Source organism: Nycticebus coucang, chromosome 5, assembly GCF_027406575.1.
Source record: "Nycticebus coucang isolate mNycCou1 chromosome 5, mNycCou1.pri, whole genome shotgun sequence".
NCBI lineage: Eukaryota > Metazoa > Chordata > Mammalia > Primates > Lorisidae > Nycticebus > Nycticebus coucang.
In genome coordinates this window covers 93,629,205-93,643,111 of record NC_069784.1, presented here as the reverse complement: position 1 = coordinate 93,643,111, position 13,907 = coordinate 93,629,205, and the positions used below count along the sequence as shown (strand labels likewise).

Sequence of the window (13,907 nt, the reverse complement as noted above, 5' to 3'; positions counted from 1 at the left end):
TTTTAACATATAGAGGTGATAATCTTTATTGTTTTAAAAACCATGCAGATAAATTCAGGGGGACCTTTCCTGGGATCCATGGTGGATTTGAGACTCACTGGCCTTGTTGTTCAGGTTACAGCCCTTGCCATGAAGCAGACTGGAGAAAATGGGCCTTTCTGGGTATTAAACTCAAAACTCAGCTGGAAGTAAAATGTTTAAAAATATAGCAGTACCCCCACACCACCCCAAGACACAAAGAGAGAGACAGAGAGAAAAAAAAATGCCATTGATTGCTTCGGCCTTAACGATGACGAAGCTATGGCATATACAAGGGTATGATTTTTTTCTTCTTTTCTCTTTTTGTCTTTTAAAAATTCTTTTGTTTTACTGCTAGTGGCAACAAACATTTTATCATTCTCTCTCTTTCTCCTTTGTGTGTTTGTATGCTGTAGCAGTGGACCATGACAGTTCTTTGCCTTCTGCTATGTCTATTAGGCAGATACTTCATTTATCATTTGCAGCATTTCTTGTGATTTATAATTAAGTTCTTGGAAGATTTAAAGAATAAGAATGAAATTAAAATCAAATGTGTGGTGGCCCTTCAGTGTTTTGACAACATCACTGTTCATATCACTTACAACCTTTGTTTCCTAGCAAAAATAGTAACATACTCCCTATTTTCCTGTACTTAAATCATATGTATTAGTGTCCTTAACATAATGTTAATTAATGTATATAATGTATGTGGAATATACCAATATTTGTATTTTTCATAAAATATTTACATTAAATATTCATCAAAGTGAGTATTTAAAACATATGTACCATATAATAGTTACATTCTATTCATTTTAAATTTACTTTGTGATAATAAATATTTTACCTTATGAACAAGCATATTTGTCATGATGTAAACCCATAAATAAGGAAGGGGATGCTGGTGATATTGGAGAAACTTTGGAAGTATTTGAATAAAAATTCTATAATATTTTATAGAAGCTACTTTGTTTTTTTTTTGTTTTTGGTTTTTGGCCGGGGCTAGGTTTGAACCTGCCACCTCTGGCATATGGGACCAGCGCCCTACTCCTTGAGCCACAGGCGCCGCCCCGAAGCTACTTTGTTAAATATAACATTTTTATTGGTTTTTTGGAGCCATTTCTGCCCAAGGTTAAAAGAAAGAATATATATTATCAGAGCTTACCTTCCCTATATATCAGACTATCCAAAAAACCTGGGCCAAAAGGTAAAGCCCACATGTGACCTTTCATGAAAATACAAGATCATGCACAAAATAAGATTATGTTCAATAGTGGTCCCCCTTCCTACCTCCCACTCCTCCCCACCTTACTCCGAATGGTGTCTTTCTTTGCACACTTAGAGATAAATGCTGTGTCACATGGAGGCCTGGACGAGATCCCATTCTAAACAACTGCTAGGTAGTTGGGCAAGTCGTTTAGTCCCTCGGAGGCTTTATTCTCTTCAGTGTAGGACCGAGGGCATTGGAATGAATTTTCTCCAAGGGTCTCTTTCCTTTCTTAGATAGTATCCAACAGCAGAAGTAAAACTGAAAGGGTGTTCAAAATGGATTGATTGAGATTTGTATTTTATTTCTCGTATATGGTATTCAACATGCCTGTGCTAAATCAAACCTACATGGCCCTCAGTTTTAGTTTTCATTTACAAGTCACTCTAAAAATGAGGCATATTTTGTTGATGTATAAGGAAAGCTCAGGCTCCCCTTTTTTCTCTAAGTAAAAAGAAAAAAAAATCTGGTAAATGTGTTGCTGCATTTGAGTGTATCCTAAAGGTCTCCTTGGTAGATCTGGGACCCATTAGGCATTGTGCAGACTCATGAGGAATCGCCTCCAATTCTTCATTCTGACTGAAAACATGCTCAGCAGATATAAAGTTATTCTAGAAAAACAGAAATAGATATTAGAAGTTAGTATCTTTAAAAAGCCTTCCTCCGTGAAAATACATGGCAAGTGACTTAATCTAAGCTGATGCAGAGAAAGATGTTCTCATGTTAAGAAAGGCATTTTATTTCCCAGCTCTCCCCTCCAACACAAGGCATTGATATGTGAGCATACTTTGCTCTCAAAAGTGCAAACTGAGGCAATAAAAGGGTGGGAAAATGAACAGATGATCTCTAAGGATATCTCCAATCAAGAGAGGTTGTAAATAAAAAAAAAAGTACAGTCGTATGCAATCATAAATTTGCCAATAAACAAAACAACATTCATTTCTCTCCAGAATAAAGACCTCTTTGTCCTCACCTATGGAGCTCTGGTTGCTCAACTGTGTAAGGATTATGAAAAAGACGAAGATGTGAACAAATACTTGGATAAAATGTAAGTAGAAGTCTTTCATTCTTGTGTAATACCTATTGTTTCTTTCCATCGCCTGCCCTTTTCCGCCCCTGATGATTTCTGTTGCTCCATTTTACCAGCTTTTCTTCTATCTCAATGCATCACATCTGAAAACTGAACGTAATTTCTCGCAACTGCCACATGTGCTCACGCATAATGTAATAGAAGAGAGCTTTTTTCTCCATGAATATCAAGAGCGCAATGTTTCTTTTTAATTAGAAATCATTTCTTTGCTAGTCACTCACAAGCAAAAGATGCAGCAAAACTGAAATTGTTCTCTTAGCAATATGATAGAAGGGCAAATTTTATTTTTTCAGAAGTCTTTTGTTCTAACCTAACTCCTTCCAGTATAAATTCACACCTACCCAAGCATAGACATGCAAAAAACTACCAATGGTCATTGCCCAAGAGGAAAACTGAGAGACTGGGGATTGTAGGTTGGAGGGAGATTTTCATTTTCCTATATAGCATTTTTATTTCTTGAATGTTTTACCATTACTGTGCTTTACCTAGAAGTATATGAAATAGAAAGATCCACTCTTCCTTTTTTAAATAAAGCTCATTCTCCTTGTCTTCATGACTGAAGATTCTTCCTGCACAAACTCAACTTTTTAATTTTCTCACATAAGTTTATGATCATTGGATTATTGCCAAACAATAAAACATGTCAACATTTTTGAACCTCTTAATTATTAATGCTAAAAAGGACTCAATGACTAGCAAATGTGTATTGGTTAGAAGATTTATTTAGGCAGGTGGAGGGGAAATTTAGCCTAAAATTTTAGAGCTTTTCAAAAGAGTTTATTGTATTTTCAGTTAAAATATGGGGGGGAAAAGACAATATAAAGGAAAGATTGAAAGATATTTTTTAGCCCTTGTTTTCTTCTCTTTGTTTATGGTTATTCTTTTTCTATTAAAAAGTTTTTTGTCATTTATTTAGGTGTACATATCTTTTCTTATTTCATTTCTTCCTAGGAGCATTCACAAAGAAGCAAAGTGCCCAGCTGCCCACCTATGTCTTTTCCTATTACTTCCTCACCTGACCTGTCTGTAATAGCAGGAGCTGCTAAAGCCATTTTACTCTTAGGTCTCACTTAAACATCTGACACAGCATTTCCAGAAATTAGTTCATTTTATTTGACGTATGTCCAATTTGCATTGTTTTGTGGAACAGCTGTAGAAAATACAGAAGCTCATTTGTTTGACTTTTAAAAGTATCTTAGGTTAGCTAATTGAGTACACATTTTAACAAGTATGAATAAAATATTAAAGAACAAATTTTGAGAGGCTGCAGAAAACTTTCTCCTTAAGAAAAATATTTCACATTTGGATTTATTTACTAACTTCTACTGAAAGACTTTCCATTTTTAATTTATAAAATATCTACTTTGTAGAAACATATCCTTTGACCAAAGCAATAGATACACAGACGTACAGTGTATATTTGTGTGTGTGTGTGTATATATGTATACACGTGTAGCACCACTTATCACACTTTGGCTTCTTATCATCATTCTCAGTCCCCAGTGGCTGCACCTATAGATATTCATAATGATTATTAGAAAACACTAGAAACATTTTTAAATCCTGGTATTCTGTAACATTGACATTCTGTTTGTTGAAAGTCTTTTTAGTGTGAGCTTCCGGAGAGAATTATAAACCATTTTTTTCCAAAGTCAAGACAGCTAAATTGAATATTTATTTATTTATTTATTTATTTTTGTTTGGGATTCATTGAGGGTACAAAGAATTAGGTTACACTGATTGCATTTGTTAGATAAAGTTCCTCTTATAATTGCCCCCAATTAAAAGTCCCCAATTATAAGAGGGACTTTATCTAACAAACGCAATCAGTGTAACCTAATTCTTTGTACCCTCTTGATACCCTCCTGCCCCCAAGAGATGTGCCATACATCATGACCCCCATCCTCCTCCTTCCCTCTCCCCACTCCCCCATTTCCTTTCCCTCCCTTGTATTCGCTCATCTATAGACTTCATATTAGAATCGAGTACATTGGATTCTTGCTTCTCTATTCTTGTGATGCTTTACTAAGAAGAATGTGTTCCACCTCCATCCAGGTTAATACAAAAGGTGTAATATTTTTATACACTCAGAAGTATAAATAGAATATCTCACAAGAGTTAGTAAATTAATAAGCATTCTGACACCCAGTCTATTTCTCCCCAGCTGCCCAGTCATCACAAATTTTACCCCTTACTAGATACTCTGGAGCAATTATTGCTTCTATAAACTATGGTGACTTGTTGGGCCTGTTTTGGCTCCATTGAAAATTGTTTCACTTGTCTATGTACACGTCTGTGAAACTAGACCAGTTTTGTGTCAGAGGGTAGGTAAAGGCAGTACTCCTTTTTATTTCCACCATTGAGGTCATATTTCTCCAACTAGCTTAAAAGTTCTCATAAGGCAGAGGCTGACACTTCTTTGTATCTCTCTTGGAAATCCAGTAGTTTCTCAGTCTATCTTGTCGAAGGCACAGGCTCAGCTGCAGTGTCACAGATCAATAAAGGCGTTCAGGGTCACACTATAGGCGCTACCGCAGCCATTTGCTTGGGGTAGAGATAACAGATGATAAAAATAGCTTCCCCTAAGTTCCACAGTTTATTACCCTGGAATGAAAAGTGAATTTTCTGAACTTGACTTTTGTTTGCAATACCTTCATCAGTCACAAAAACTTTCTTTTCTGTTCCCTTTTCCTCCCTCCTTTCCCAACCCATTGTGGAAATACCTGCCTTTGTACCATGACAAGGAATGCTGAGAGAATAGTGAGCAGCCAGATAACAGCCCTGCAGCAAACACATTAGCTAGACTTTCAGTTCTGTTTCTGTCAATAGTGAATAGTAAGGAAGTTAGTTGCCAATGAGAAACAGCAGCCTTCCTTACACTGTCAAGTTTGAGCTGCTCTTAATTCGGATCAGACTCCTCTGCTTACAGAAGAGCAGCCAATATTTCTCAGGTGTGCTGCTCTCTGCTTCTGTGGTCTGTGGGATGAACAAGAAGCCAAAAGCCATTTGCCTTGTCATGTTTGCTTTAGTTTGTTATCCACCTAGTGCTGAGTCTGTGACTCCATTCTTAAATACCAAGAGACTCCACTAATTACTCACATCTATCCTCAGACCACTCTTTCTCCATCCACAGGGGTTATGGCATCGGAACACGGCTTGTGGAAGACTTCTTGGCTCGGTCCTGTGTGGGAAGATGCCATAGTTATTCAGAAATCACAGACATAATTGCCCAGGTAAATGAATTTTTAGCTCTGCCAATGTACATTAAAAATCTCTTGATTTTTTCTGAGTTTGGACGTTGCCTGCTCTGATTGGACAGACTCCATCTGTATTCATTGTTGGGGGATGCTGATTGAAAAGCATTTTATTTCAGCACAGAGATAAAGCTAACTGAACTGAAAAAGAAACGCGTCCGGGCATTTAAGCATCTGTAGATTTCCCTGAATGCAGGAGCATGTGGAGTGAATGAAATACTTTTCCCTCACACTGGGAAAAGTATTTTGAGAAGGTAACTAGAAGGGGAGTTCGATGGGGCAAACTTGTGATGTTCATGCCCCACACCAGTTTATGTAATCATTTTCAGCATATGGAAGGAAATAGTCTTTGGCAGTATCAGAGAATACTGTTGTAGTCATTTCCAGAGCAATGTGTTCTCAAGAGAAAAAAATAGAGCTTCCTGTAAATGTATGCATTCTAAGAACTTCCCCAGCCTGACATACAGGAGAAACTTGGAGTCATTCAGGACTAGCTCATATATATTGGATATCAGATTGGCAAATGCATCTTTAGCCAGCGTTTCTTTAACCGCAAGCCTATAGCTAATAATTTAGTGTTGTTAATTTGTGGGAGACCCAGAAAATATCCACAGACAGGTCCTGCTGTGCTGCCTCCAGGTTCACGCAACTGACTAATTAAGTCAGCCCCATTCTCTTCTCTCCTGATCCTTGATGTTGTTAATACAATACCAGACTGGCTCTTCCCATGAACGGCTCTAATCCTGCTACTTGTGCTTTCGAATTCTAAACACAGTTTTCCACACTCTTTGTCTTTCATCCTCACAGTAACCCCCTGAAGTAAACAGAGTAGGAGTTACTACCCCCATTTTCCAGATAAGAAAACTGAGTCTCAAAAAGAATATGATAGAAATTGAATAAAGCGTATGTGAAAAAAATTCTGCATTAAAATAATACCATCAAAATGAAAGATTTTCCATATCAATAATTTTATTATCATGTGGCTGATGAATCACATGGTTGAAATTGTTATCCAAGTGTCTTCCAACCTCAGCACAATGAGTTTACAATACCACCAAACAGTTTTATATTTTTTGAGAGTCTTACTATGTCACCTTCAGTAGAGTGCTGTAGCGTCACAGCTCACAGCAATCTCAAACTCTTGGGCTTAACTATTCTCTTGCCTCAGCCTCCCAAGTAGCTAGGACTACAGGTCTTCACCACAATACCTGGCTATTTTTTTTGTTGTAGTTATTATTGTCGTTTGGCAGGCCCGGGCTGGGTTTGAACCCACCAGCCCCAGTGTATGTGGCCAGTGCCCTAGCTGCTGAGCTACAGGCACCGAGCCCAAACAGGTTTTTTGTTTTTTTTTTTAAAAGTTCCTTTTGGGCGGCGCCTGTGGCTCAAAGGAGTAGGGCGCCAGCCCCATATACCAGAGGTGGTGGGTTCAAACCCGGCCCCAGCTAAAAAAGTCCCTTTCTATATTGGCAGAATATAGGTAAGATCCTGAAATAATTTGTTGAAAAATAAAATATTTTTTTCACTAGACTGATTCAATAGGCAATACTTCAAAAAACTAGTTGTTTTAATGGAAATTAAATATTATTGTTGAACTATACAAATGTAGATGGTTGTGTTTTATTACATTTCTAGTCGGTATCCTTCGTAGGCCTTCCAATTTGTAAGCACTGTCTCCCTGTAAGAGGGTGATGAGACTGTTTTGAGATTGACTCCTCCTTGATTTTTGCCCACATCCATTCAATTGCCTAAGTATGGGCATATAATATAAAAGCTAACCTTGAAAGTTCCCGAGGCAGTAGAACATAAGACAGATACTTTGAAAAAATGATATAATATGGAAAATAAAACCTGACTCATGCACTTAAGATTGCTTGTTAGGCTTTGGACATCTGAAGAAGAAAATAATCTCAAGAGCTGGTCAGAGACTCCATTCTAAAGACATGTTAGCACAACCATCAAAGTTTCAATTTATTGCTCAGTAGTTAGAATACTACAGCTCAGTGGTTAGAGTGCTGGCACTGTGAACCTAGAGTGGGAAGTTCAAATCTTGCCTGAGCCTGATGGAGGGGAGAAAAAAAGAAAGGAAGTTTTGATATATTCCACTAGATATGTTTGTAGATGTATGGTACACATATTTTTCATTTGATAATACATTCACTTTTTTAAATTTTTTTTTATTAAATCATAGCTGTGTACATTGATATGATCATGGGGCATCATACACTAACTTCATATACTGTTTGACACATTTTCATCACATTGGTCAACACAGCCTTCCTGGCATTCTCCCAGTTATTGTGCCAAGACATCTACATTCCACATCTACTAAGTTTCACATATACCCTTGTAAGATGCACCGCAGGTGTATTCCACCAATCCTCCTCCCTCCACCCACCTCCCCCCTCCCTCCCCTCCCTTTCTCCCTTCCCCTTATTCTTAGGTTATAACTGGGTCACAGCTTTCATGTGAAAGCCCTAAATTAGTTTCATAGTAGGGCTGAGTACATGCATTCACTTGTTTTAAAAGAGATGATTAACAGAACAAAACAAAAAATCTGTGAACAAAAGATCAGTGACCAACAGGAAGTGGAGGCCTCTACGACCTCATTGCTAGAAACCTGGAATGATTTTCCCTCCCACATTGGAAAATCAGAGCTCACCTGAAATGTGCTCAATGCTTTAAATGCTCCTGGCCTGGAGAGCACCGGCTGTTTGTCTGACTGCGGTTCCTGTAAGGTGGTGCAGTGACAGGGGCACATTCTCCGGTTCTTTCTCACGCTCCGTTCTTGGCTCTGAAGGCAGAGTCCCAGTTGCTAAAAATCTTCAGAAGGGACTCAGAGTGGACAATTTCATGTATTCATTTTAATCAGAGAGACCTAAAGGAACAAGCCCTTTCTAGTAGAAAATAAAAGCAGTAATTTTTTTTTTAACCAATATCATTAACCTCAAATTAGCTACTAATAAATACCACAGAAAAATGCTTCCCAGAGGTGGCTAAAATTATTGGAAATCTCACATAAACTTTCCTATTACTCGTGGCCCTTACCTGGGATATTTCCAGTGTCTAGGACCCACTGGAAAAATACAAAACTAAAAGCCCCGTTAAATATGTCACCATGAAGCAGACGTTTCTGTGGGCCTAGCCCTAAAAATTAGTTGAAAGAAAAAAGAAAAAAAGAGGAAGGGAAAAAGATGAAAAGTTAGAGAAGGAGGAGGAAGGAAAGCTGTCTTCTATTCAGGCCCTTGGAAAGAGGGATTTCCTTCAGCCGGAGATGGACTGGGAATGTTCCTCATTCTGCCCAGTATGATTAAGGGCTCCCAGAGTCCCTTCTTTGAGGAACTATGTGTTTTACCTGACAACAAAATCATCAATATGTGGGAACAGAGCAAGAGTTCTTTCTATGAACCAGATTTTTTTTTTTAAAGGGAGGAACCTAGAAAGAAAGGTTATATGGAGAGTGTAAGAAAGAAAGGAAATAGGATTCATATCTCAGCAGAAAGAGGCCCCCCGCAAAAAAAAAAAAACAACCCTCTCTAAATATCCTCCACTTCAGAAAGCATATTTTACCTTTAAAAAGGTGAAAATAGCTTCTAAAGACAATGACCTCCTGACTGCACAATTGTTACCAAGTTAGAAACAAATGTGTTTTATATAAAACTAAAAACATGTACGTGCCTGTTTTCCCAGTATCCCTTCTCTAAACTTTTCATGTCTTGTCGACCGTTCTGATGGATTCTTCCCTGCATCTTCTGTCCAGTGGACTGGACACATGTTCACTTCCATTTCCATGCAAGACGCTTTCTTGTCAATGGAGAGAACGTTGCTTTCTCCATGTAGAGCTGTTGTCTCCGTGTCTTTGCACCTTTTTTCAAAGGCCTAATTTCCTCCTTCTTAATCATTTTCTCTTTTCCCACAAAATATTCTTTTACATGTGGCAATGATGTCACCGATTTCAGGAATATATGACACAGGTGAAGGGTCAGACTTTAATTATGGACTTGCCCACTGATGCTTTGCTTTTAAGCAGGTTTGATTAAAAGGTCTGGCCTTTGACAGCATGGTCTCATTAGTCCTTGTAAACTCTGCCCAGAAGATGTCAAATGTTACAGAGTCAGTTTTATGGAGAAGTATGGCAAGGTCAGAGGAAGTTTACTGCAGTCACAAGATGCCCCCAGAGCACAGCAGAGTCAGGAATAGGACCTAATGGCTGTGGGTTTTGTTTAGCTGCCCTCTCAAACTACACACTGTACAGAACACTGTCGCCAGGTTTTTCAGTACAGTATGCCATGGCACCCACAGAATTCATGAACTCTGTCCTGGTTCCAGAGAATGCATTTGAAGAGAATGGACCAAATGAAGAAACCTATGCCAGACAGATGCAGTGATTCCTCTGTGTTAGTAAAAAGACTGCATGTGGGAACAGGTGTCCTGAACTTACCTTCCACTCTGCACACCTCTGCCTTGGGAAGAGAGGGACTGTGTAATTGCGGATACTAATAACATTTCTCTCTCTTATTTTCCTCACTTAGTCTTTTCTGAAGGGAAGGTCATTCTGTCACTAAGCCTCTGACAAATTCTGTTAACCGATAGTAGACTTCAAATTGCACAAATCCCATGACAGAGGCTGAATCATTGATCAAAAAAATCTTTAGTCTGCCTTTCACTGTCCATAACAAAGAGATGACATGCGATTATAATTCTAAAGTCAACTTCCTACAACATTAAAATGTGCCCATTTTTAAAATGTGATCTTATCACATACAAGTTAACTTTTTATGGTGGTTGCCTCAAAATAAAACTACAAATATTAAATGAAACATACTAACTGATAAGGAATAAATTATAAACAGTAATTTTATAAGATGACATTGTAAAACTTTAATAGTGCAGAGTCTTTCTTCATAAAAGGTCAAAGTAATTCCCACATTTTTCTATATTTTTCTTATAAGAACTTTGGGAGGTAAAAAGGACATCAATCATTAGCCCCATTTTACGGATGGTATAATTGAGTCTTATATAACATCACTACAGACATATAGGAAGAAAAGCCAACCTATGATTTAATTCTTCTGACCTTATTCTAGTGCTTTTTCCACAAATGAATTGTTTCTTTAACATTAAGATTAACTTTGAAGATTTTTTTCTACTATGATAATTATCCTGAGAAAAATTCTGTAGTTGTTCTAAATGAAGATATGTAATTTGCAGTAGAGTTACCAGAGCTGATTTTAGTTGTAGTAATAAAATATGAGAGTTTAGCTGTTACCTACAGATCTATATAGCTTTAAGTTTATTATAAGATAATAATATAGAAAACATAATTGTACCTGTCTTTGGCCTAAGAACTAAAAAAAAACCTCATTATTTGTACAAAAATATGTATTTCAGGGTTTCCAACACATTTATAATGAAAAAAATTAGGAGAAGCTAATTAGAAATAAATTTGATCATTTAAATCAAGGTGATTAAATAGATTTAAATCAAGGTGATAATATTATAAAGGCTCACTTGACAAGAAGTATTATAATGTTGCCTTTTAAAAGTAATATATATCAAAGCAGTATCCTGAACCCCATAAATGCATCAATGTACAAAGTTATGATTTAATAAAAAATAATTAAAAGTAATATAAAGACAAGAAGGTCTGATCCTCAGCAGGAGGTGAACAGTAGCCCAATCACGTCCAATGTAGTGGAGGTTGAAGGGAAGAGTCCATGTCCTACTGGGCAACATTCTCATTCTGCAGGTCTGAGCAAGTTGTTCAGCCTGTCCAAACTCAGTCTCACTGTTCGTCACATGAGACCTTTTTTAGCTGTAGCTCTGAATTTCAGATATTGCTTTGCCTAGCTAAAATATGGGCGGGAATTATAATCATAAATAGCTGAGTGTGGTAAGCGTAGCTTCCAAGGCCTCCCCCAGAGCACCCAGACCTTCTGGTTACTGACAATGTTTACAGCTGCTTGGCCTTCCACAAACGCCACTTGTCACAGCAGGGACAGCTCTTTGCCCATCAGGTCAATGTCAGAATGATGGTTGTTCTGAGGGACATGGGGGGAATTTCTCATTTCTCAGCATAGACATCACATCAGCGGTAGTGTCACAGTAAAAAGTGATTTTTAAATTGAGAAAACATAGAGTGGGGCAGCACCTGTGGCTCAAAGGTGTAGGGCATTGGCCCTATATACCAGAGGTAGTGGGTTCAAACCTGGCCCCAGCCAAAAACTGCAAAAAAAAAAGAGAGAGAGAGAGAAAATGTAGAGTGTAAAAAGACGTATAAAACTTGAAACTCTGATCTTTAGTTTAAAAATTGGAATTGAATTAATATACCAGACTTGTAAATTTTGGAAATCAAAATTTAGTTCCTTTCCTTTTATAGCATAAATTTAAATTTAAGCTTAATTAAATAACATGACCAGGGTGGCGCCTGTGGCTCAGTGAGTAGGGCACCAGCTCCATATACTGCGGGTGGCGGGTTCAAACCCGGCCCCTGCCAAACTGCCACAAAATATAGCTGGGCGTTGTGGCAGGCACCTGTAGTCCCAGCTACTCAGGAGGCTGAGGCAAGAGAATCACCTAAGCCCAAGAGCTGGGGGTTGCTCTGAGCTGTGACGCCACAGCACTCTACCCAGGGCAGCAAAGTGAGACTCTGTCTCTAAAAAAAATAAAAATAAATAAATAACATGACCAATAAATTTTGGGGGGTGGCAACTGACGTGAAATGAACAGAATAATGGAAAGGAAATGTTCATAGGAGCCAACATAAATGAAGACGGCTAAAGCAGGGAAGGAAATCAGAGCAGTGACTGTTGGAAGCATAAATTCTAGGCAAAAGATGTAGGGGCAAAATCCAGAGAGGAATCTAAAAGTTTCTTTTCTTTTTATAACTGAGGGAATCATTTTTATTTCAATAAATTGGCCCACTTAAGATCAGAGTTGAGTCTACACAGAAAGATTTCAGCAAATCACAACAGTCATATATTTTATTCAGCTTCTGATCTGGATATACAGTACTGCCATGGATCGACACACACACACACACACACACGCACACACACAGAGCCAAAACTCCTTAATCACTTTAGGATGGGCACAGCTCTATGGTCATAGCATTTCATCTGCCAATACAAATTTGTATCAAGAAACATAATTTTGACTCTTCGACAGGGACATCCAATTCTGGCTTTATTAGACATTTTCAGAGAGGAGTCCCAGGCCTTGGAAAGTGAACCAGGGAGGGTCCAGTCAGGAGACAGAAACCATGCAACCGTTTCAACAATGAAGGTTGAATATAGAAAATTATTAACTATTTACAGGGGATTCACTATTAGAAAGAAACACACACTCACCCACACTAATGAATCTAGGGCTGAGTGTGAGTACCTAAAGAGGAACACATTTTGAGGGAGATTCCTCTTCACAAGGCTGGGGTCACATCTCAGGGGAGAACGTATGATTTGCAGACCATGGATGGTGGAGAAGGCCACTGTGTTGCCACGCTGAGACTGGCAGGCAGGGGACAATGGACCAGAACTAGAAAACAGGAACCCCCTACCGGAGCATGTGTGGGTTGAGGGGGGCAGTGAGAGAACCTCCAGGCCTGAAGTAGGTATCCCACACACTGCCAGTCACATACAGAGCAAATCAGGGAAAGGCACACTAGAGCCAGAAGAGAGCCCCTTCCTCCTACAGGGCGCCTGCAAGACCTTCTACAGGCAAAGAACAAGTTCAGCATCACAAGCAGGGCATTGAAGTTGAGCTGAGAGGCAATAATCCGTCCCCCAGCATGGAAGGCATGAGCCATTCTGACTGTTAACTTACATTTCTATGGCCGTCTTTTACTGTGGTGGCCTTGTGTTTGACCGTATCCCCGCTGCTCGCCCATGCTGGAATTATCCAGACTTCTCAGCCCAACTCTAGCTGGCTAGTGGAAGAAACATAGGGCAAAGGAGCCACATTCTTTTCTTACTAGGGTGACGTAAACTTCCTGCAACTGAAGACACAAAATTAATGGAAAAGCACAATTTTCCTGGGCAAACTTTTCATCTGAAATACTGTCTGTTGAATACTGTGTGAAATTTTTAAATATAGCCACTCCCTCTTTTTCTGCAATTTTTTTTCAACTCTTGCAACCATATCTAAGTTACTCTCTCTGTCAATCCTTCCCCTGATGACAAAATCTACCGTCTATTTTAGTACTGTTAGAAGTGCTGTTCAGTGACCCTAGGGCCAAGAACTCCAGATTACCGCTGGCCAATAACTTGTACTCTGTTCCCCATAA

General features: G+C 38.6%; 1 protein-coding gene across 1 annotated transcript in view; it reads left to right on the top strand.

Annotated features, from left to right (window-relative positions):
* The first annotated feature begins 226 nt into the window (after positions 1-226).
* The window catches only part of TRAPPC3L (trafficking protein particle complex subunit 3L), a 41,985-nt gene continuing 28,304 nt past the window's right edge, over positions 227-13,907 (top strand). Inside the window, exons 1-3 of the mRNA XM_053591631.1 lie at positions 227-315; positions 2,236-2,333; positions 5,509-5,608. Of these exons, the coding sequence (XP_053447606.1) occupies positions 301-315; positions 2,236-2,333; positions 5,509-5,608 (213 nt within the window). The 5' untranslated portion in view covers positions 227-300. The remainder of the gene's footprint in view (positions 316-2,235; positions 2,334-5,508; positions 5,609-13,907) is intronic.